Raw genomic sequence first — 21,964 nt, 5'->3', positions numbered from 1 at the left:
GCCCACAATTTACCGGCCGTGATTGGGTGCGGATCCCATGGGCGGATGGCCGTAACCAGGAGGCATTCCAGGCGGCAGCCCTGGCGGGGGTCCTCCAGGCGCGCCTGGAAACGGGGGTTGTTGCGGTCCACCATAGCCTCCCATAGAAGGCGGAGGACGAGGCGGAAGACCTGCCGCCGTCGGCGGGGCTTGTAGCGGTGTCTGATTGAATTGCCTCACGGGCGCAGCGCCATTCGCGTAGCCTCCAGCGGCTGGCGGGGGCATTTGCTGCTGGTATGCAACCGGTGGTGGGGCGTAGGCGGGGTATCCGCCATAGCCACCTTGTGGTGGTCCTTGGTTTTGCATGGGTGGTGGTCGGCCGTAGTTGTTGTTATAGCCACCGGCTGGAGGAAAGCCATTGCCATAAGGCGCCTGCACGGGTGGAGCTGACGGCGTAGGTGCGATGAGATTGGCAGGCAGAACAGCTGGTGCAACACCCATACCGTGCTTCTTTGCGGACGCGGCGATGGCACGTTCGGCGGCGTCACCATGTCGTTCGCCTTTTCCGTCCTTCTTGTACGCGAATTGTACAGTGACTTCCTTGTTCATGAGGTACTGGCCGTGCATGTGCTCGATGGCGGCATCTGCGCCTTCAAAGTCGACGTAGGAAATGAAACCATAGCCTTTGCTAGCGAATTTGTCATCGCGAGCGACTTTCGGTGCGCTGGCGAAGAGACCAAAGCGGGAAAACGTATCGTAAAGGACTTTTTCATCCGCCATTTGATCGAGATTGCCGACGAAGAGTTCTGCGCCGGAGCCTTGGGTGCCACCAGGTCCGCCACTCTCTCCACCACGTTTGTCGGCATTGGACTTGTTGACTCTGATGGGCTTCCCGTGCATTCGGATCCCGTTCAGAATGTTGCAAGCATATTCGGCATCCTGCTCACTGCGGAATTCCACGAAGCCATAACCTTGAACTGTTTGCGTTACGCGATCCTTTGGGAGATGGACACTAACGACAGGCCCGGCCTGTATACACAATTCCCATACCAGTGCGTCTGTGATGCGTTCGTCTAGGTTGCCGATGTAGCACGTGCTCTCCTTGTCATTCTCCCAGTGTCGTGCACCTGCGCCGGACATGTTGGTTTATGCGCTTGTTGAACCTCCCTCCCAGCAACGCGCCACAGAAAGGCTCACCTGCGAAAGATCGTGCGGAGATGTTCCTTGAAACCTCGAAGATCTGATGTTGAATGATGCAGCGTGTACCTTGAAAGATGTATTTATATTTGGCTCTGGTGCATTTATTCACAAATATAATTATTGACATGGAGTCTTTCGAAATCTGACTAGCGCGAGTTTCGTCCATCGGCTTGAGACACCCGTGGACGCCTGTCATTTCGCGTGGCAGCTTACGCAAGCACGAACTCCGATGCGCCTCTCCACCTCAACCTTGATGCTGGGCCGAAAACTACGCCATATCACCATCGCGTGAAGCAAGCCTATGGGCTCAAAAGCCCGGCTCTCTGAAGAACATCTTCGTCTATTCACTTCTTCGTCTTCTTTCCGTGTCGACAGTCAGTGACTGATTACCGAAAAACTGGAGTTTATCGCGATCACGACGATTCTCACGTCCAGCCGCTATCATGGCGTACATTTTCTATAGTCTGACGTTCTTTTCTCTTCTCTTTGCTACAAGTATGTTGCCTCCTCCTGGATTGCACGGCCGCTGGTTCATGAAAGCTGATCGAATTTGTAGTACTTTTTATCACGCGCAACTTCTGGAAGCCTTACGCTCCACCCATTCCATACATCACCGCGCCCGGAACAATTCCCGAACCCATCTACGATCTCGTATCAAATGTTCGGAATTACATTGATTCTTTCCGCTACTCGCGACTCCCTACCTCGTTTCAGGACGATGCCGAGGCAGGACTACATTCCACCAACTTCGATCTCGCGGAGAACATCGAGGCGGAGGATAGTCGCCGAGGTCTGGATGAGAATGCCAAGAGGGAGGTCTACATTATCATGAAGAGAAACAATGTCAACTTCGATGAGGCGAGAAGAATCTTTATCGAGCAGAAGTTTGGGAGAGAGGGAATTGCGGCGGATGGAAGACCGCTGGATAGGAAGGCTGTTATGTTCAGCTGAACGGTTGTTTCTCCGATACCCAGATTTGATGATGTGTCAGTTTACTGTTGCCAGGTCAAATAGCAGACTGCTTTGGGGGGTTTTACACGTATGCGTAGCTCATGTGTTGCACGTTCAATCATATTCCTATGTGGATGCACCATCGACGACCAAGACGGCGTGATGCGCGACGATAGGAAGGAGGACATTCAGTGTAATGCTTTGGTTACCGATGTCATTTGGCTATCGTAGCTGGGCGACATTAAAGTCATGCCTTGAAACCGCCGTTCCAAGCATGTTGCAGGCTTCCTCGACATCTCTCCACACTACAAATACAAGCCCTCGGGCTCTCCCTCACTCTTGGTCTTGAGTACTGACTCCCTCGCCGCGCGGAAGTCAGTCATGTTGACACGCATTCGGCGCTCACGTAGAGCAAGCAGACCGGATTCGGAACAAATAGCCCGAATGTCCGCACCAGACAAATCGTCCTTTTGACCGATGAACTCCTCAAGGTCTACGTCCTCTGCCAGGTTCATCTTCGAGGTGTGTAGCGTGAAGATCTTGCGCTTTGTATTCTGGTCTGGGTTCTCGAAGAGGATCTTGCGATCGATACGTCCAGGTCGGATAAGGGCGGGGTCGAGGGTGTCGATCTTGTTGGTAGCCATAATGACCTTTACGTCACCTCGGTCATCAAAACCGTCGAGCTGGTTGAGAAGCTCCAGCATAGTTCGCTGAATTTCACGCTCTCCACCGCTGGTGCTATCGTATCGCTTTGTGCCAATCGCGTCGATCTCGTCGATGAAGACAATCGATGGAGCATGCTCAGCGGCGACTTGGAAGAGTTGTCGCACTAATCTCGGGCCGTCACCCAGGTACTTTTGAATGAGCTCTGAGCCGACGATACGCAAGAATGTCGCTGACGTCTGATTTGCCACGGCCTTTGCCAGTAGAGTCTTGCCAGTGCCTGGTGCACCGTACAAGATCACACCTTTCGGTGGCTTAATACCCATTTCCTCGTAGAGCTCGGGATGTAGCAACGGAAGTTCCACAGCCTCCCTCACTTCTTGGATTTGTTGCTCAAGACCGCCAATATCTGCGTAACTCTCTGTCGGCGCCTTGTCCAGCTTCATGACCGAAACAAGCGGGTCAGCATCATCCGTCAAAACACCCACGACTGACACGCTCTTGTGGTGGAGGAGAATTGAAGCACCAGGTTCGAGCAGATCCTTATCGACGAAGGACATGATAGACACGTAGTACTCTGGCCCCGTGGCGGAAGATACGATCGCATGGTCGTCATCGATAAGTTCCTCTAGGTTACCGACACCCATAGGTGAACCTCGCATATCATCCACCCGACTCCTCTCGTCGGCGTTTCGGTCAGCCGAATCTGCGTCGGTTGTTTGAGGTGCCTGTTGTGTTGCTGCCTTTGACTTCCTCGCCCGCTCCTGGTTCACAACGAACTCCTCTTCTAGCAGCAGGTGATCGTGGACACGTTGCATGCGCAGATATCGTAGTTTACATCTCGCCGTCGGGTAGATGTTTGGGAGTTTCGCAGCAGCGTTGGGGCCAGCTTGCTTCTTCTTCTTGCGACCGATGCGCGTGGTGGGTTGTGGTGGCGGCTCGTACTTTGGCTTATCCTTCTTTCCATCTTTCTTATCCTTGTTCTCGCCAGGTGCACCTGGCGGTCCTAGGCCAGATTGATTTTGACCCTAGTCATATCGTTAGTGGTGATATGCTTAAACAGGTAGTCGTGTGCTTCCTTACCATGTCCGCAATGTGCGTGGATGACGTACACGAGACGTGTCACTGGATAGATTCCCACGACTTCCAAGTAGGACCTGCGGCTTGCGAATGTGATGCTGCTGATAGTAGTTGTGTCCGGAGAGTCACCGATAAATATCGTCAAACGTGTCGACTGCAGATGAGAGAGTATGGGCGTGGCTGTGTGTCGGGTCGATCAATACAGCTGCCCCAGGTGGTGCTGATGTCTAAACGCCGCTGACAAAGGTGCAATACTTCGGCGAAACTCCGGCAATCGATTCGTCATATCGAACCGGTATCGTGATTGCCTGATAGACAACCTTACTGGACTCCAATTGCTCTCTCTCACACAAGAGTCATATACTATTTACTTCTATCGCGTTCTGTTCACTGACTCGTCTTTCTCATTCCATCCCGACTCCTTCCTCTTTCATACAATTTCACGCTGAATGAGCACATCTATTCGCTCACCACAAAGCAACATCCGTGTCTCGTGACACTCAACTACTATACTCGACGATTGCGTTTTACCTACCACATACTTGAGAACTTCTCGGAGGGCTTCTTTCCTTTCGCCTTTCCAAACGCCGCTAGATCGTCTTGTTTGTCAAAGAACCGGCATCACAGCGCCGAGCTTCACTTCCGACCAGTTTCCTTGACATCTGGCGGGGTGAATAGCGATGGCAGCTCATAGAAGCCGTCGTCTCCAGAAAGAGATTCAGGAAATCGTCAAAGATGTACACTCCGGCATCACCATAACGAATCCGCAAGGCGGGGCTGAAATCACCGACTTCACACGCTTCAAAGGACACTTCCGAGGTCCACCAGATACACCTTATGAAGGCGGCAAATATGAGGTAGACATTCGGATAACGTCTGACTACCCTTTTCGACCACCTGAGATGCGCTTCATTACCAAAATCTGGCATCCGAACGTATCGTCACAAACAGGCGCCATCTGCCTGGACACGCTCGGAACTGCTTGGAGCCCCGTCCTCAACCTCAAGAGTGCCTTGATCAGTTTGCAATCACTACTCAGCAGCCCAGAGCCCAAAGATCCACAGGACGCTGAGGTTGCTAGCATGCTCCTCACTCGTCCGGAACAGTTCCGCCATGTAGCGCGGGAGTGGGCGATACGATATGCTGGTGCACCCAAGCCGCCACCTGGCAGCGTCAAGACTGGTGCGGGCGGCTCAGGTGAACAACAGGAGGCCGCCGGCAGCAGTGAGCGTCGCAAAGCTGAGGAGAAAGAGCGCAAACGAAAGGAAGAGGCGCGTCGTAAGGAGGCGTACAAGGGCTACAACCGCAGGATGGTCGACCAATTCGTCAATATGGGATTTCCGGTCGAGCAAGTTGTGACAGCATTCGAGGATGTCGGTATTGATGACGCGCAAGGGAGGGAGTACACTTTGGAGGAGGCGTACATTGGCGATATCACAGCTCATTTGTTTGGTGAGCCGTGATGACGCTCACGCCTGCTATTGATCTTTTCAGATTTCTGAATCATTGATTATTTGCATTGACTTAGCGTTATAGCAGCACGGCGCGAGGGGAACAACGAGTGTACGAATCATTAGGTCTATGAATCATGACGTTACATTTTCAGCTCGTCTTCGTGTATACGGCACCCGGTGTCTGTCAGTGTCATGTGAGATTCCGTCGAGCTCGTCGCAAGGAAACCAGCTTCAGCCTGCCCGCGCAACAAACATGGACGTTCGTCCGGCGATGCGTCAGGCAATGCAGCTATCTGGGCAGACCCAGGGACTTGCAGCAGCCGCTAGCTCTCATGGGTAAGTTCTCACCATGCCCCATTACCTCTTCCGCGCAGGTGGAGACCTATATTCATAAATCTCCAGGCCTCAACTATCCGGCTGTCGTGAGTGGACGAAGGATCGTGTGAAATCATAGTGAATCCTTCTCACAGAAACGGTAATTGATTTTCATCCAGGTGCTTGTAAATTAATTTCCTTGTTCTAGGAGCTATAGACAGACAATTCACCCACTTCATCTTTGTACATGTTGAATTACCAAAGCAACGAATTATGGGTACTGAAACGATCAATATTCTCACGCTTCCCGTTGATTTACTGCAACAAATACTGTATCATGCTCTCTTCTCCGGTGTTCCTTACGAAACGTTCCGAATCGATACTGGAGTCCGGAATCGTGTCTTCGTCAAATTGAAACCCTTCGATTGTCGCTACCCGAATCGATGCTTACTCGCCACGAAATCATCCGTGCTGTTCAGTGTTTGGTAAGCCGTCGTGCCAGATGCACAGGCTGTATAGCCAGTCGCTAATGTGGTCAGCTCCATCTTTCACGGCGAGGGAGCTGCAATCTTGTACAAGTCCATCCTCCCAGACCTTCACTATTCCGAGGATCATGAACGCGCTCCTCGATTTCTCTCAACGATTGGCCCACACAACTCGGCTTTCATAAGATGCATGCGAATCTCCCTGGGGATTTTGGATGGAACGCTGCCTCGCTGCGTCTTCGCCGATATGCTGCATATGATTAAGCGCGATTTTGTCAACCTGGAGAAACTTATCCTAGTGTATCCCCTGCAGGAAGAGGAGAATGAGTTCTACGCCCGGACGGGGCTCGATCCAGGGGTCGTCCAAGCAGAAAGAATAGTCGCAGTGGGTCCTGCACTGAGATCCCTGCGTGGATTGAGTGTAGTGGTCGAGAAAGCCGCGGCAACGTCAGCATCAAATGAAGAGCGCGAGCTTGTCCCTCTGGTCGAATATACAGACCTTCAGAACCCGCAACAACACGCTGAAGGATCTTCGACAGCTGCGAGTTCCTTTGCATCATGGAGTCTTTTGCCAGAGAAAGTTCAGCGCAAAGTGATTGAGTTCTCTGCGCTTCCACCTGATCGGTTGATACATCCTCTTCTGGCGACGGACACTTTTCCCGAAACCAGAACTATCATGCCTCTACTGCTGACTTCCAAAGACACATCAAGAGTAACACAAGATGTTGTGTATCGAGGTGCAATATTCGCGTCTTGTCTTCGAAAGGACAGGGCCGCCATGTACACCTTCTTTCAAAAGAGAACGCTGCAACAGGCGCAGATGATCGAGAGGTACAATATCAACGGGCTGGACCACTGGATTGATAGACGCTTGTCGAAATTTCTGAAGAGTCATTGTCCCAATGCGCGAGATATGGAGCACACATTTCGGCACACCATGAGCGTGAATCCTTGCTGGAATGTTGATTGGGCGTCATGACGTGGGTTGTTCTCCAACGGCTCAAAGTCGGCGTACAAGCAAAAAATATGTATGTATTCCTCACGAGGGGGAGGGCACAATTGAGTAGATGTAACATTGACGATCGCCGGTGACGTATGTCGGAACTTGCGGCTGTCAACCAGATGCCAGCACGAGTCGCTTTACCAAGAAATATCCATAAATATTCAATATTCAAGTGCTCTGGGGCTTTTAGTATCTGAAGAAACTTCGAAACTGAATCTATTCTCGTCTGATTGCATAGAGTATTCCGTCCTCGCGGCCATCTGTTGCGCGAGTCCAACGGCGTCATGGCTTGCGCTGCGCGATCACTCTGCCGAAACGCACGCGCTTCAACGGGCGCGATTGGCGTGAATTGGAATCAAGCCATTCGATGCTATTACCAACCACACAAACCAGCTTTGAGCTCCTGGAGTCAGCGTCGCTTCAAATCTGACGCTGGTCATTCTGGTTCAACTGTGTCGATCATAGACTCCCCCATCTTTTCTGGGTCATTCTCTACCGCTGAGACCCGGGAAATATGGTCCGACGCGCGCCGGACGTCCTTATTTTTGGACTTCGAAGCCGCCCTGGCTAAAGTGCAAGCCAAACTCGACATTATCCCTCAAAAAGCTGCCGATGAGATTGTCAAGACATGCAGCTCAGACTTTATCGACTTCGATGAGTTGGCGAAAAAGACGCAGCTGATCGGGTACCCGGTATTGCCGGTCGTGCAACAATTAGTCAAGAAAGTTAATGAAGTCGAGCCAAAGCTAGGAGAATGGGCTCACTGGGGAGCAACGACCCAGGACCTGACCGATACGGCGGTGGTCCTTCAACTCAAGGAAACCTTGATTCTGGTTGAGGCCGAACTGGACCGGATCATGGAAGCTCTAGTAGCACTCTGCCGGGCGCACAAGTCAACGCCCATGGCTGCTCGGTCGAACTTGCAACAAGCCGTACCGATGTCCTTTGGTTTCAAGATGGCGAGACTTCTTGCGACCTTTCAGCGCCACAAGGTTCGGCTTCAGGAGCTTAGACCACGACTTCTCGTTCTCGAGTTCGGTGGTGCCGCCGGGACACTCGCAACAATCCCCGATCATACGTCAGACTCGACTTCGAAAGCTAAAGGAACGACACCACTAGGTCTAAAATGCCAGCAATTACTGGCCGAAGAACTCGGCCTTGCAGTGCCTGCAATCGCATGGCATACAGAACGGGACAACTTCGCCGAGGTCGCAAACTATCTAGCCATTCTGACCGCAACATGCGCCAAATTCGCCACCGACCTCAAGCTGATGATGCAATCGGAGGTCAACGAAGCCATGGAACCTTACGTTCCACACCGAGGGAGCAGCAGCACAATGCCTCAAAAACGTAACCCGATCGGTTCAGCTTACATCTGCTCGATCGCAAGCAGCGTTCGAACAATGGCTTCGGCCATGACAGAAGGCATAGTAGCGGACCACGAACGCAGCACAGGTCCATGGGAGATCGAATGGATCATGCTTCCGCAAATATGCTCGCTGAGCCACGCTTGTCTCAAGCACACCGCTTACTTGCTCGAAGGTCTCGAGGTGAACAAAGAGGGCATGGCGGCTAATCTTGCGTTGTCGAAAGGCGCGATTGTTTCGGAGGCAGTCATGATGGGATTGGGCAAGGCTATGGGAAGGCAATATGCACATGATAAGGTCTATACCCTGTGCCGTCAAGCTCAGACTAGTGACAGGCCGCTTGTTGAGCTTCTGGTGGAAGATGAAGAGATCAAGGCGAGCGGCGTGTCTGCTGAAGAACTGAAAGGGCTGTGCGATCCGGCGAACTACTTGGGCTTGAGCGAAGTAATGGTGGACTCTGTATTGAAAGGCATCAAGTATGAGTGAAGGAGATTCCCGTTGCGCCTAAATTTATGCAGCTTTCGTTGTTACCAATGGAGTCTTTCCCCTACGATACTGTTCAATGTTACCGGTCTGCCCGTTCGAATTATCATTCTAGATCATGTGAATAACATGTTTGACTTCAAAGACACAATCTGATCCCCTATCGGTCATCCATCTGGCAGGACATGATGACACCATGCACTACCCGCAGATCATATCCGAACAACGAATTCTGCTATACGCTACCGAGGACACGCATTGCAGGACCGTCTCGCCAAAGGACTACACATTGTCTCATTCGCGTGGCGCGTCGTATTTGAACGACCAGGCGAGTGATCGAGTCTAGATTCCCCTGCACGCATCTGTCACCGTCAACATGTCATCGCTTCTGATTTTGTCAAAGCTGCTGATGTTGAACGGTTCATGACAGCGACGACTCGGACATACCTCCGCATTGCACTGCCTCTAAATTTCGGGGGCCAAATTCAGGCCACCAGTGGCCGCTTGTGGGCAGACTAAATTGTGCTGCTCTCGTGGTGCACCAATCACAGCCCTCATCCTGACGTTTTGTGTGTGCTAGCTCGGAGATCGATGCCGATGACACAAAGTGCAACTCGCATGTGTTTGTAGGGAATATCCAGCGTTCCCCCACGTAATTAAATGCAATCGTAGGCTGTCAAATTACAGGTCCCATCTTGATTGCTTACCTTACCACACATCACGAGCAGGTGTACATCTGAGCATTCGACCAGGAAGTTGGAGATGTTTAATGATATACTTGCGGGTGACCTGGCAACGCGGCTCTCGATGTAGCTGAATATTTGCCTTCTATATCACGCCCGTCGTGGCCATGTCACTATGGACACCGCCGGGACGCACGAACATGCTACTCACCAGACATCTTGTATTCAGTGCACGGGAACTTCACTACTTGTTCGCAGTCTGCGAAAGGTATCGAGCCTGGACAGCAATGTTAGCGATGGAAGAGCAAGCGAGGACTTGACCTAGATAGATACTCACTGTCAATCGTGCGTTCTCTTCCGGACCAATATCGTTGCTCCTATGACCGAAGCCTCCTGCCGCGAGGTTCATCTTGCGCTTTTGATAACCGAGGATAGCCTAGAGGCTAGATGAGCGGAGCTGGTGACAGTGTGGTCGGATAAGCCTCACCTTTTCGATACTGTCTTTCACCGTGTATAGAATGACTGTTGTGCGTCTCTCTTGACCAATGCGTACCGCTCTTCCAATGGCTTGGGCTTCCACGGCAGGATTCCACTGCGGCTCCAGAATATGGATTCTCGACGCAGAAACAATATTGAGCCTGTCTGATGTAAGTTAAATATGCCTCGAAGATTTGCAAGGATAGGACCCACCCCAATGCGCCAGTGCCGATAGTCATTAACAAAGTCGAAATCGATGGATCATTGGCGAATTGTTCAAGGATCACGGGCCTTGCAGGGCCAGGAGTTTTGCCATCAATTCGAACATGACGGATCCCCTTTGATGTACAGAGCTCCGACACAATGTTCAAAGTTTTTGTCCAGAAAGAAAATACGATACTGATGCAGTGAATGTCAACGACATGTGTTGTTCCACATTGCAATTCACATACCTTTTCTCCGGCACAGATACGTTCTGTGATGACAGTAGATCTTCAATGAGCATGGAGATCTTGCTTGAGTGCCTCGAGTCCGCTGGAACCGCTGTGTTATCTAGTGACGAATTGTTCGGCAACGCTTGTGGCACTGTCACTTGTTTGCAAAGCGGACATGTATAAGTTTCATTTGTCAACGGGTCGTCGACAGCATCAGCATAGCACAACGAACACAAGGGATGCGAGCACTTCCCCACTATACCAGATTCGAAAATTTCGACCTGGTCGCTGACTGTCACAGTTGAAATTATAGTAGCGCATTTCACGCAGATAGCATCATCTGTCTGCTGCAGTAAGCTCAATTGCTCCTCGGCGTCTAATTCTGCTTCTTCGCCGCTTTGAAGCTTGGGCGTGAACGTTCCTTGATTGCAAAAAATGCGAAGTTCCAGCAACGCTTTAGGCATGATTTGTTGTGATGTCTTGTTGCTATGACCGCTAACCGCCACATCAATATCACGGCGTACCCTCTTGATAATGCTCTTGTATTGTACCGACTCAGACTTTGAGAACGCAACTTCCGATTGTGAAAGATATGGCTGGAGGATATCCAGCAGATCTCGGGTACGGCGTAGACAGAGTGATCCTAAGATTAGTCGTAGTACCGTATAGCCACGCCTTAAATTCTTTCTCGAGGGAGTAACGACATGCTGCTGGAAGCATTGTCTGTCGCCGAGCAATGGAACTCTGCAGAACTCGAGCAGTGCGCCGAGGTCATCGACCTTGTTCGATATCGGCGTACCTGTCAGACACCAATGATGAGCAGCGTCGATCGATGTGACGGCTTTGAACAGCTTTGTGCGGCGCGATCTGATGGTGTGGGCTATTTGTCTCATCAGCATTGGCGTACGAGAGACTTTCCAACCAGCTGACCTTCATCGAGTACGATTCTGAAGAATTGCACATCGAACAGGAATTGCCGAGTCGATCGACGAAAGTCTGCGGCGATAGTCCCATACGTGGTAATGACAATGTCCTGGTGTAGAAGCTCTGAATAATGACGTACGCGGTCATGGCCATGATAAAAGGATATTTTCAGGCTTCCCGGACGAGTATGTCTGACGAATCCATCAGAGGCCCTTCGTTTAAGGCATGAAATTCAAGCATACCGTTTCAGCTCTTTCGACCAAGAGTCCATCAATTCTGTGTCCAGGTCAGCTGAGGGTATCCCGAGAACAGTACACAGTGAAGATTACGAGTGGATGGCACGACCACGAGTGTCGCTCTGCTTCTCGGCAATGGCGCTGTTGACTGTGAAAAGCTTTGACTTGGCATGGTGCTGGAAAAGTGTGCAGCTCGCGGCAGGGAAACCGCGATCAACGATATGGTTGTCAACGTTTTCCCCAGACCCATTTCGTCTGCAATCACTCCTCCCTGAGCTTCTCGTTGTGGCTGCAGTGACTCGGCCTTGGTGATAATATGACGATACCTAATGAGTAAATGTGAGCGAAATATATCAAGTGCAGTGATGAATGATAGCGGCATACACTGATTTTCCGCCGGAGTTTCGTTCAAGTCGCCACAACCGCATATGTTCGTCCAAGAGTTCTCCACCAAGCTCACGCTTGCACATGAAGTCGAGGGCCTCCCCCTGATGTCTACATGAGTGGAGTCAGCTATGTTCACAATCGATACACGTCGCTACGCACGGCATGATCTCTCGTGTAACAACATCTGCGTTCACCTGGATTGCGCTTGCGTTGAGATTATGATTTTGAGGTAGATCATCTAGCACCACGTTCCAATCATTATTCTCTTTTACCCGTCCTGGTGCAGACAGGAGATCCATGGAGAGTTCGTGAAGCCACAATTGCTCATCGGGCATGTCGAATACCATCACGTGCGGGTTACGATACAGTAAAGTCTGGTCGTGACAGAAGGGATCCTGCAAGTAAAAGTCGTGGTCGGATAACAAGGCTCCAATCGTCCCGAAGTCGCTCTCCAGGCCCTGGACATTCACCTCAATGAAAAGGAGGTTAACTTTCCTGTCGGTAGGACATGGTGAAAGCAGCGCTTGAAGCGCCTTCTTCTTAACGAATGGCACTAGCTGCACATTTGCCACCTTCAACAACTCCAGGAATACGAATGTCGCCCTAGAATTCATGTTGACCAGTTCCGGATGTAGGAGGGTGCCTACGAGAAGTCTCCCATGCTTCACGATTACCTGAAGAGACTGGTACTCTGTGTGTTCGTCTTCGATATGCCGTTCATGATCATTTTCGAGGTCCGTTTGGTTAATGCTGAGAAGTTGACACTTCACATTTAAGATCTAGGCGATATTCAATACGCGCTGCATCAATCGGGGTTCAAGGTCAAGTGATACCGTTCCATAGCATATCATTCTTTCTGATATAGTATGTGTCGTGCTCGCGACTGCCTTCTCGTCAATGTCATTCATAGAGGAAGACATCTCCGAATGTATGCTTGCTGGGACATTGACTTCTGCCAACTCGCGAATACTTGGTCAGCCGCTGATATATGCCGTCGCATTTCAGCATATAGCTCAGCGGGCGCAGAAGAAGATATTTAGACGGCAGCGAGAATGTAGATTCGTGTTCTGTCCGAAGGGATTACGAACGCGTTTGTGCAGTCACCTAGGCGTGACCGGTGAGGCTGTGGCTCAGCGATGCCATGCATGACGCGATCAAATCGTCCATGGAAGAGCCACAGCATACATGACTGCGATAGACATCCTGTGCCCAAGCAGGCACCTGCATAGAACAGAATAAGGCTTAGAGTCTTGCATCGTTACTATAGCCATCGCTGCTGTAGGCATCGCAACAACGAAGATCTGCGGCAAGCTATGCACGTGTTTCATGAACTCTCGACGGAGGATTTCCGCAAATTTGCCTGATCGCGAAAGCAGGTGGCTGGAGCACACACACTGTATGCATTTGCTAGAGCAGAGACAATAGCAGAATGAGATGACTCATAAAAGCAGAGCCTAAGAAGAATATATGTCATCCACGGTGATGTCTCAAAATCTCGTATCAAATAAGCACTCGGGCTATCTCGTGCGCTTCGACCACCTCCTACAGTCCTCGGAGCGGCGTACGCGGGCGGGCAGGCTTTGGGCAAGTCATATTTCGGCGGACATCATATTGTGACCGCATGTCATATCGCGCCTCAACTTGAAGTCGCAATTCAACGAGGAGACGGACTTTGCTCGCCAGGAAGGCGCAGTTAGAACTTCATGAAATCAATCTTGAACCTTTGGAATGGCTACCCACTCTGGTGCTTCAGCCGACGCACGCCATAGGTGCAGACACACCGGTGAGGCCGCCCATACGCCACTGATCAGCCTCAAAAGGTTGTCGGTGTTCGATGCTTGTGCATACTTCGAGGCATTTGCGCAAAACTCACAGCTTGCATACTTGACAATACCTCATGCTCACACATATTATCCTAATATATAATATTCAGACATGCATCACCAATGACACAATCAACCGCAGACAGTGCAAAAGATGTCCGCGACGAGGATCATCGGCGTAACGGTTCTTTTGAGCATCCGTGGATAGACTCAAAGACACAGGTACGGTTGTTGAAAATCAAATGCGCTTTGCCCGAGAGGTTCGAATGTATATTCGAAATAGCTTCCATCTCTGCTCTGGCCAACAAGCACTATCATGCCTTGTCTTACACCTGGGGCGAAGCAAGGTCCGCAAGAGATGTTCGACCCATCATTGTTCACAATCAGCAATTCTATGTGCGGACGAACTTATGGAATTTCCTTGCACGCTTTCAGAACCTGACAATAGATGCGCCGATTTTCATCGACGCGATATGTCTGAATCAATTGGACGACGAAGAACGGAGCAATCAGGTTGGCTTCATGTCAGAGATATATCAGAGCGCCAACATCACTCATCTATGGCTGGGTGAACCTGATGAGAAACACCAGCAGAAATTGGACTGCTTCCAATCTTACATCAATCATGGCACGCCGACTTCGGAATGGGAGGATGACTCCATCATTGGCTTAAGCTATGTCTGCTCTCAGGAGTATTGGCAGCGCCTCTGGATTGTCCAGGAGTTGCTCCTGAGCAAAAGAATTTTGATTTATTGCGGCTCGATCATTTTCGATTGGGAAAGTCTTGAACGACTTGCCAGATTACCACTCGCAGATGCTTGTCTCAATCATTCGACACCAATATCATTCTGGTCTGCTTGGGCAATCGAGCGGCCCTGGCAGTTCTCGCAGCAGCAAACACCCGAGAACGGCCTGTTTCAAGGATGGCGATACGCTTTGAGTCTTATACATCATCGGTTCACTTGGCGCAAATCAAGACGATCAGTCGGTACTGAAGGACAGTGTGCCGAAGAAACGCGAGGACTCCCGCTGCACCTCGCAGCAGATTATTTCAAATCTCAACAGTGCCGCGATGCACGCGACAAGATATTTGCTTTGCTGGGTATACTTGACCATGATGGGAGGCAAATGGTGGAGTGCAACTACAACATGGACCAGGAGGACATGTTCATTCAAGTCGCTGCAGCGGGCTTAGTATCGAGATGGAAGTTGGAGTCGAAGACACGGACGTTTTCAACCCCGACTTTCGATGACAGCATGTTCTGTGTGACAATATGCGAGATTCTTGGCTTCTCAACTCATCTCCTGAGAACGCATCTACCACGAGCGTTGGAAATTGCAGAATCGCACATCGCTGGTTTCGACAGTAACGATATGGAACCGTCTTCAATTTCTCAATCGGTCGGCGGAAATGGCGAGGGGCGCCAGTCCTTCGGCGGCATCGCCGAGCCCGCATCTATCATATCGTCAACCGCAAATCAACAAACGGACGCCTCACCTTTCCAGCAGACATTTCGAGACTTTTACCACAAGTTTAATGCGCATGTCGACGAATTCGTGATCACTGACATGACGCAACTAAAATTCACGATTGCTGTCATTCAGGCAAGGCAGCGAAAAGAGCGCAGGATCAAAAATTTCCCTCGCATTGAACCTCTATTTAGCGCTTTGGAAACATATAGCGTGGACTTGGATGATACGCTAGGTGAACAGTGCATCATCTCGTTCATTTGGGTAAGAATCAGCTGACAAGTTTGACATCGAAACGATTACTGAACTATGTGATACGCTCAGGGCCCTATGAAACTTCTTCTCGAGGTAAGCAATGCTAAATGAGTTGATCCTTGAAATCGACGTTAATTGTTGAGTCTTTTAGATTGTCAGAACCTCCGATTTTGCTTTCAACGGAGTTCTTGGGCTGTATCAAAGACTAGGCGAAAGCATCCCAGCCTCCGCTTACGTGCAGTGTCTAGTCGACGCTGTAGAGAGATCGAATGTCATGGGTGAGGTATTTCGTAACGTGTTCGAATTTCATGAGTTGGCCTTGACCTACTTCAAAAAGCCCGGTAAGCAATGAATTATCTTCTTTCTGTTCCTCGATGTTATCACGGTGAACTAAATGGAGCTTAGCTTGGAAATCACTCCTTGATTCAACTTGGGACAGACTACAGGCTAGGCTCAATGAACATGTTAATACAATCGGTCGGTTGAAGCTCGAACTCGAAAAAGAAACCAACACTTCAGAACTCGTGCAAAATCGACAAGAGCGTAGTGAGCAATCTGCTCGTATGCGCGGACTTCTGGAGCAAGCAAGGCAGACGAGGTCAGAAAATGAGGCCAAATTTCGTAAATTGAACGACGATGAAGTTCTTCGTCGCAGGCTACACCTATTGAATTGGTTATCGGCTGCCGATGCGCTCGCAGACCAGGAACATCGGTGCTCACTGCGTGCTTCCAATTCGCAAAGTGGCCAATGGCTCAAGGAGGATCGCACATTCAGATCATGGCTAGAGCCGGCAAGTGATTCTGAGAATACGCTATGGATCACCGGTATACCAGGAGCTGGTTCGTTTAGTGTCAAGATATGATCTCTTGCTATACAAAACTAATGTCTTGCTTAGGGAAATCTGTCCTTGCTTCCCTGATTATTGAAGAATGCTCCAAGATCGAGGAAACGCTTACGGTATACTTTTACTGTAAACAAGACGATCCGCAGAAGAACACTTTCGTCGCAATGGCAAGATCCATCCTACACCAGCTTTTACATGCCGATGATACACTCGCTGTGTATCTTTTTGAGCTAGCAAGTAAGAAAGGGGAGAGAAACCTTAACACAAACAGGTTGGCTATCGAAGCCTTAGATGCTTGTCTGAAGGCCATCGGCAAGGTGCATGTCATCATTGATGGCATTGACGAATGCCAGAAAGTTGAGCAGAAACACATTGCAGACTTCTGGCTCAAGTATGCAGATAAGCATAGTTCAGAGGCCGATCCAAGTCGATGCGTCATGATCAGCCAGGACGACGAAGTAACTCGACCTTTGTTTGGCGCACTTCCCGTGATTCGAGTACAGGGCTCGGGACATGAACAAGATATACGCTCATATTGTGACCAACGCGCTAACGAGATCATGGACCATTTTGATCTCTCCAGGGAAGACAGTATATCGATTGCGCACAAAACATTTGTGCACGCCGACGGCATGTTCCTGTTTGCTCATCTGGTTATGGAAAATCTTTCGTTCCAAACATCCAAGCTTGAGATCGAACAGGAAATGGCAATGAATATTTTTCCGACAAAATTGAACGAGATGTAGGTTTTCGCGGGTCTATAACCTCAGCGAATCGCTCATGCTGACAATGACAGATATGCTCGTATTATTGACCGCATTCTCGGACGAGCTCCGCCGCCTTACATAAGGAAAGCGAAACTATTGTTGGCTTGGATCACTTGTGCTGTGAGACTCCTGAAATGGCGAGAGATTCAAGCAGCAATTTCGGTCGATATGGCGCAAGGAATGTTCAACTTCGAGGATCGACATCTCAAGGTTGGTATAAAAAATCTGTGTGGCGCACTGGTGGAAGAACAATCGAACGGAGATGTCAGCTTCGTGCATTCCACGGTCAAGAGGTGATACCAACAGCCTTATGAACGCTTCGGGTACCAATGGCTGACCAACACTGTGTAGCTATTTATTGACATACGGTATTGTCGATGCTGCTAAAGAGCATGCCTCCTTCACAGAGCTCTGCCTGACCTATCTCAGTATGCCTGCATTCTCATCAGGTCGTACCGCTATCGAGATCAAAGATTACGCCGATCTAGGTACATATGCGTTCATGGAGTATGCCATCGTGTCCTGGTCGATCCATCTTGAGCAAGTTCTGGAAAACCATGGTGTCCATGGTATGTCTCCATCTATCAAACAAGCTCTGACACAGTTCTTTGCGCTCCACTGGAAGACTCCCAACAAGCGCAGCAGGCCCACGAAATTCATCCAAAGGCTCACCAGTCATATCACATATCTCGGTCCTCTCTGCGGTCATATCAGGGACTCCATGTCAGCGATGCACTGTCTCCAAACGAATAATCTTCAAGACTCGGGGCAAATTGAGACACTTGACCTATTCACTTCCATTATAAGAATACGTTTTCAGATTGAAGCCAGCGCGTCAGACTCGCAGACGCGCCCGGATCTAGAGGTCTACTATGGGGAACAGCTCTTCAAATGCCCTCGCATCTATTGCAAATGGTACCACGAGGGTTTCGCGGCTCCCAAGTCGAGAGATCTGCACGTGCAAAAACATGAACGAGCTCATCTTTGCCCCAAGACTGTTTGTCTGTATGCTACATTGGGGTACCCAACAGCGAAAGAGCTTGAGAAACATATCAAGGAAGCTCATGCCGAGGGCCCAACAGATGATGACTTTCCGGAACCAGTCGAACAGATTCAGGACGCCATAACACCGCCGGAATCAGTTGAAGAGACACGCATGTCTGTCGGACCGGAGGTCGAAGTTGACGAGCAGACAAGCCTGCCCGAAGTGCCAGACGACGAGCCTATCGATCAGAGTCAAGACTCAGAGGAAGCGCAGCCAGAGCCTGTACCTGTTGATACCACACCAGATGGAGAGCATGAGGAGACACCGTCCAACGATACATCAGACGATGATTTCGAGAATGCCATGACGCTAGACGAGTTGCTGAACGGTTCGACCCTGGAACAATTCCTTGCCGGCGGCGTGAAATCAAAAAGATCTTACCCTTCAACCTCAAAGTCGCAGACAGACTCAAGCCCCGCAAGAGCCACTGCTGCGCCACAGCAACGCAGCAGGGTTTACCAGTGTGAAATTTGTCCGAAACAATTCACTCGGCAGCACAATCTCAACAATCATCTGAGATCACATACAAACGAACGGCCACACGCCTGTGGAGTGTGCTCCAAGACATACGCACGCTTGAATGATCTGCGGCGGCATCTTGCATCTCATTCTCTAAAGAAGTTCATCTGCGGCGGCACCCTCGACAGTGGAGAGACTTGGGGCTGCAAAGCTCGTTTCGTGAGAAACGATGGGCTCAAAAGGCATTTTAAGTCAAAACAAGGGCGCATATGCATTTTGCCCTTGGTGAAAGCGAGAAATGCCAAGCCGCGAGAAGTGTCGGGGACCGAGCAAGTTTCCGGTCCTAGGGCCCCGCCACCCTCGCAACCCGAGACACCTTGGAACCCGCCCGACGACACGATTGAGTGGTTGTATCACGCAGGTTAGGGACACGGGAATGGGCCACATCTGGCCGCAATCCGTGGCCCAATTTTGGCCCTTTGCCGCGTCCACCGCGTGCGAGGATATTGGGCGAAACGACGGAAGTCACGGAACACTACTTCCAGGACTCTGGATTTCCCACCGAATTAGTCGACTTTCAGGATGGACAGTTTGAAAGCGAAAATGTCTTAAATGCAAGTAGTCCGGGTCAGTGAACCTCCAAAGGCCGTTATTCGACTACATGAGCATGTTGACATATAATTTAGGTCAGCTTGAGTTTGATGAAAAGGAGCCACGTGAGAGCTTGACACGTGATAACATTTAATTCTCGCGCCGGTGTGCAGTGTTTATTAGACGTCTGATTGGTGCACCGGAAGTCACAGAGAATATAGCTCAGCTTTCGTTAGCCCGAAGGATCATCTGTCTTTGAAGGCAGTGCTGGTCGGTCGTCCTCCGACACAGCTGGAGATTTACAAGCCCTCCAGGACAAGAGGACGTTCTCAAGGTGATGACGCAGGGTATCAGCGACGGCGAAAATGCTCCGAAGATACAGTAGCCCGAGAGTCGTTGACGACAGCTACACCATGGAGGGCCATCCGTGGTTCACATCGGTGTGCTTGGTTGGACACAAACATGAGCTCATCTGGAAGTGTACTTACTGCTTGCCAGTCAGTCACGGCTCGGAGGTAATGCAGCACGACAGTAATGCCTGCATCATCGCGCCGGGCTCTCCTCTGTTGCTGTTTGAATTACCACGTCACTGCCTACTCGATTCATATCTGCTGGTCTCCGGGATTGGCTCGTGTTTGCTACGTATCGATTTGTTGTGTTTTGCTTCTCCAACTTCGACCCTGGAAGCATTGACAGGTCAAATACCAGCAAGGAGTAGTGCCTCATTGCAGAGATGGCTGACGGCCGCGTCCGAGTATTGGCCCTCCGCAGCGTGGAAGCCCTCTGGAACATAGTGAAGTAGTTGGCCCGGTGTGATCATGGTGTTCTCGTCATTCCGTAGATGCTCTGGAGCGGAGGACGATCACCATGCTACTCGACATCTTATTGGTGCACAAGTTGAGAAGAGAATGTACGTTCAGCGAGCCATCCAAATTACGCATCGGTGGCAGGCAATGCACTCGCATGTGGAATGATGCAAGCTTTGTTGTCACTGGAAGTACGGAGGTTTTCCACTAGCTATGCCACCCTCGATAGCGAGGCAGGATGTGACGCCCTACTTCTCCAGCCCTTACCCATCTGCGGGCATTCGAGTGTAATACGACCCGAGGCGCGAATGCTCGAAGCGATCGGTACACTCTTTTCGTATGCATTTGTCAGCAAGCGGACGGATGGGATGGCGTACGAAATGCACCGGCTCGTCCATCTAGCAAGCTGGTTATGGCTGCGCGAAAATGGCCAGTTGGGGGATACACAGCTGCAGGTCGTCGAGCATTTGGCGGCGATATTTCCAACGGATGAATATCACAATCGTGCGACGTGGCGAGCATATATGCCACACGCGGCGCGGGTGCGGGAACGGCAAGAGCATGACGGCTGTGGCGCCGAGGTGAGGAAAACGAGCCAGCTTTACTACAAAGTCGGGCGCTGTCTGCAAAAAGATGGAAGAACAAAGGAAGCACTGCAGTGGCTATATCGCTCGTGCTGCTTCCGGGCGGCGCTCGCGCTGGCCGGGGCATATCGCGCGAACGGGCAGACGAAGGAGGCGATCCAGCTGCTCGAGCAGGTCAGCTTGCGCCTCGCGTACCATGTCGATGCTGCGTAGTCGGTGGTAGTGTCGATTACCGCTCGGTGGAGCTGGCGCATCTGTTTGGGCCGGATTCGAGACGAAGGCTGAGCAATGCTGCCAACACGCGCTTGCGTTCGAGGCTTAGCTCTTGAAAATTTCCCATTTCTAGAAGAATAACGTAATCCATCAGCGAGCCGGCCACACCACCGAACCCGCCACTTTTCCTTGGCATTGAAAATGAGGTGACTGCAAACATGGTTTATTTGACTACATACCTAGTTATATAGCTGCTATGCTAGGATATGATTCAGAAGGAGCATCTCTATCCTGCTGGCAGGTTCGCGAGTTGTGTCCAGCTATTCCGCAGTTTCCACATCGTCGTTGAGTTAGAAGTCCTCGTTCAGGACCAGCTTTATCACGAGTCCTTTTCGATTGTTGAGCACTCAGACCCGCATCTACGCCTGCCTGCAATGCTCCAATACCATACTCTATAGATCCACCTTGCTGTATCTGCTTCCGTTTGCGCGATCTTCTCTTAGTTAATACTGCTAATTGCTCTTCAAGCTCTGTAATCCGTGCAGCTTGAAGTACATTCTGATGGAGCATCAACTCAGCACCTTTTACCAACTGTGAGAACCCTTCCTTAGCTTCGGGTGGAGATCTAAGGAAAGAGCTACTAATCAGCCGTGATTGAGATCCGAATTCATGCGAATTGCTTGGTGTTTGGGACTCCCATGCTGCTTCCGGTAATAGCTGTCGAGGAGGGGTGTGTAAACGTATATCAAGACGATCAATGACTGTTTGCGCGTCTGTACGGACTATCGCTGTTGCCTCAAAGGCCTTTCGACAGTTCTCTTTCGTAAACACGTCGAAAAACGCGTCCTTAAAGGCTGGAAGGAAGTTCTCTTTGTTGATATAGAAGACGCGGTTCCGTGCCAAGCCTCTGACACGCTCAGAGTATTTTCTCTTCAGCGGTGAGAAACATACTACGTCGAGAGGCTGGAGGATGTGAGATGAATGT

The 21,964-nt window shown here is 50.5% G+C and overlaps 10 protein-coding genes across 10 annotated transcripts; 7 read left to right on the top strand and 3 right to left on the bottom strand.

Annotated features, from left to right (window-relative positions):
* Window positions 1–9: 9 nt before the first annotated feature.
* Window positions 10–1,119, bottom strand: K489DRAFT_318904 (RNA-binding domain-containing protein; the record flags this gene model as incomplete). The annotated part of the gene is made up of 2 exons (XM_033601359.1): window positions 10–80; window positions 321–1,119. 2 exons carry the CDS (start codon window positions 1,117–1,119, stop codon window positions 10–12), a joined length of 870 nt encoding a protein of 289 aa, XP_033459697.1.
* A 292-nt stretch (window positions 1,120–1,411) lies between these two features.
* Window positions 1,412–2,283, top strand: K489DRAFT_213487 (uncharacterized protein). The gene is made up of 2 exons (XM_033599671.1): window positions 1,412–1,674; window positions 1,736–2,283. The coding sequence occupies exons 1-2, from the start codon at window positions 1,623–1,625 to the stop codon at window positions 2,128–2,130; spliced, it is 447 nt and encodes a 148-aa protein (XP_033459696.1). The 5' UTR covers window positions 1,412–1,622; the 3' UTR covers window positions 2,131–2,283.
* Window positions 2,284–2,435: 152 nt separating this feature from the next.
* K489DRAFT_370301 (putative 26S ATP/ubiquitin-dependent proteinase chain S4) lies at window positions 2,436–3,879 on the bottom strand (the record flags this gene model as incomplete). Its single annotated transcript, XM_033603123.1, has 2 exons — window positions 2,436–3,821; window positions 3,877–3,879. The coding sequence occupies 2 exons, from the start codon at window positions 3,877–3,879 to the stop codon at window positions 2,436–2,438; spliced, it is 1,389 nt and encodes a 462-aa protein (XP_033459695.1).
* A 325-nt stretch (window positions 3,880–4,204) lies between these two features.
* On the top strand, window positions 4,205–5,702 carry K489DRAFT_380032 (uncharacterized protein). The gene has a single exon (XM_033604794.1). The coding sequence runs from the start codon at window positions 4,554–4,556 to the stop codon at window positions 5,334–5,336; it is 783 nt and encodes a 260-aa protein (XP_033459693.1). The 5' UTR covers window positions 4,205–4,553; the 3' UTR covers window positions 5,337–5,702.
* Window positions 5,221–5,702, top strand: K489DRAFT_356585 (uncharacterized protein; the record flags this gene model as incomplete). The annotated part of the gene is made up of 1 exon (XM_033602540.1): window positions 5,221–5,702. A coding segment is annotated over exon 1 (240 nt), but the record flags the coding sequence as incomplete, so codon positions are not given.
* A 328-nt stretch (window positions 5,703–6,030) lies between these two features.
* K489DRAFT_380031 (uncharacterized protein) lies at window positions 6,031–7,133 on the top strand. Its single transcript, XM_033604793.1, has one exon. It carries the CDS (start codon window positions 6,375–6,377, stop codon window positions 7,104–7,106), a length of 732 nt encoding a protein of 243 aa, XP_033459692.1. The 5' UTR covers window positions 6,031–6,374; the 3' UTR covers window positions 7,107–7,133.
* Window positions 7,134–7,414: 281 nt separating this feature from the next.
* Window positions 7,415–9,079, top strand: K489DRAFT_394407 (beta carboxy-cis-cis-muconate lactonizing enzyme, cyloisomerase, CLME2; the record flags this gene model as incomplete). Its single annotated transcript, XM_033606802.1, has 2 exons — window positions 7,415–7,565; window positions 7,596–9,079. 2 exons carry the CDS (start codon window positions 7,415–7,417, stop codon window positions 8,981–8,983), a joined length of 1,539 nt encoding a protein of 512 aa, XP_033459691.1. The 3' UTR covers window positions 8,984–9,079.
* A 633-nt stretch (window positions 9,080–9,712) lies between these two features.
* On the bottom strand, window positions 9,713–13,139 carry K489DRAFT_380029 (uncharacterized protein). Its single transcript, XM_033604792.1, has 11 exons — window positions 12,955–13,139; window positions 12,281–12,900; window positions 12,119–12,229; window positions 11,828–12,060; window positions 11,741–11,774; window positions 11,505–11,689; window positions 10,593–11,454; window positions 10,354–10,539; window positions 10,151–10,301; window positions 10,001–10,099; window positions 9,713–9,940 (listed from the first exon to the last, which is right to left on the bottom strand). Exons 1-11 carry the CDS (start codon window positions 13,039–13,041, stop codon window positions 9,908–9,910), a joined length of 2,601 nt encoding a protein of 866 aa, XP_033459690.1. The 5' UTR covers window positions 13,042–13,139; the 3' UTR covers window positions 9,713–9,907.
* Window positions 13,140–14,067: 928 nt separating this feature from the next.
* On the top strand, window positions 14,068–19,211 carry K489DRAFT_370297 (uncharacterized protein; the record flags this gene model as incomplete). Its single annotated transcript, XM_033603122.1, has 7 exons — window positions 14,068–15,678; window positions 15,739–15,762; window positions 15,821–16,010; window positions 16,075–16,509; window positions 16,566–17,256; window positions 17,311–17,574; window positions 17,633–19,211. 7 exons carry the CDS (start codon window positions 14,068–14,070, stop codon window positions 19,209–19,211), a joined length of 4,794 nt encoding a protein of 1,597 aa, XP_033459689.1.
* Window positions 19,212–20,258: 1,047 nt separating this feature from the next.
* On the top strand, window positions 20,259–21,101 carry K489DRAFT_213258 (uncharacterized protein). Its single transcript, XM_033599670.1, has one exon. It carries the CDS (start codon window positions 20,347–20,349, stop codon window positions 20,977–20,979), a length of 633 nt encoding a protein of 210 aa, XP_033459688.1. The 5' UTR covers window positions 20,259–20,346; the 3' UTR covers window positions 20,980–21,101.
* The last annotated feature ends 863 nt before the right edge of the window (window positions 21,102–21,964 follow it).

Source organism: Dissoconium aciculare (genome assembly GCF_010015565.1).
Source record: "Dissoconium aciculare CBS 342.82 unplaced genomic scaffold K489scaffold_6, whole genome shotgun sequence".
In the NCBI taxonomy this organism is placed as follows: Eukaryota; Fungi; Ascomycota; class Dothideomycetes; order Mycosphaerellales; family Dissoconiaceae; genus Dissoconium; species Dissoconium aciculare.
Note: the sequence above shows the minus strand (reverse complement) of the source record. Positions and strands in the feature narration are given on the sequence as shown.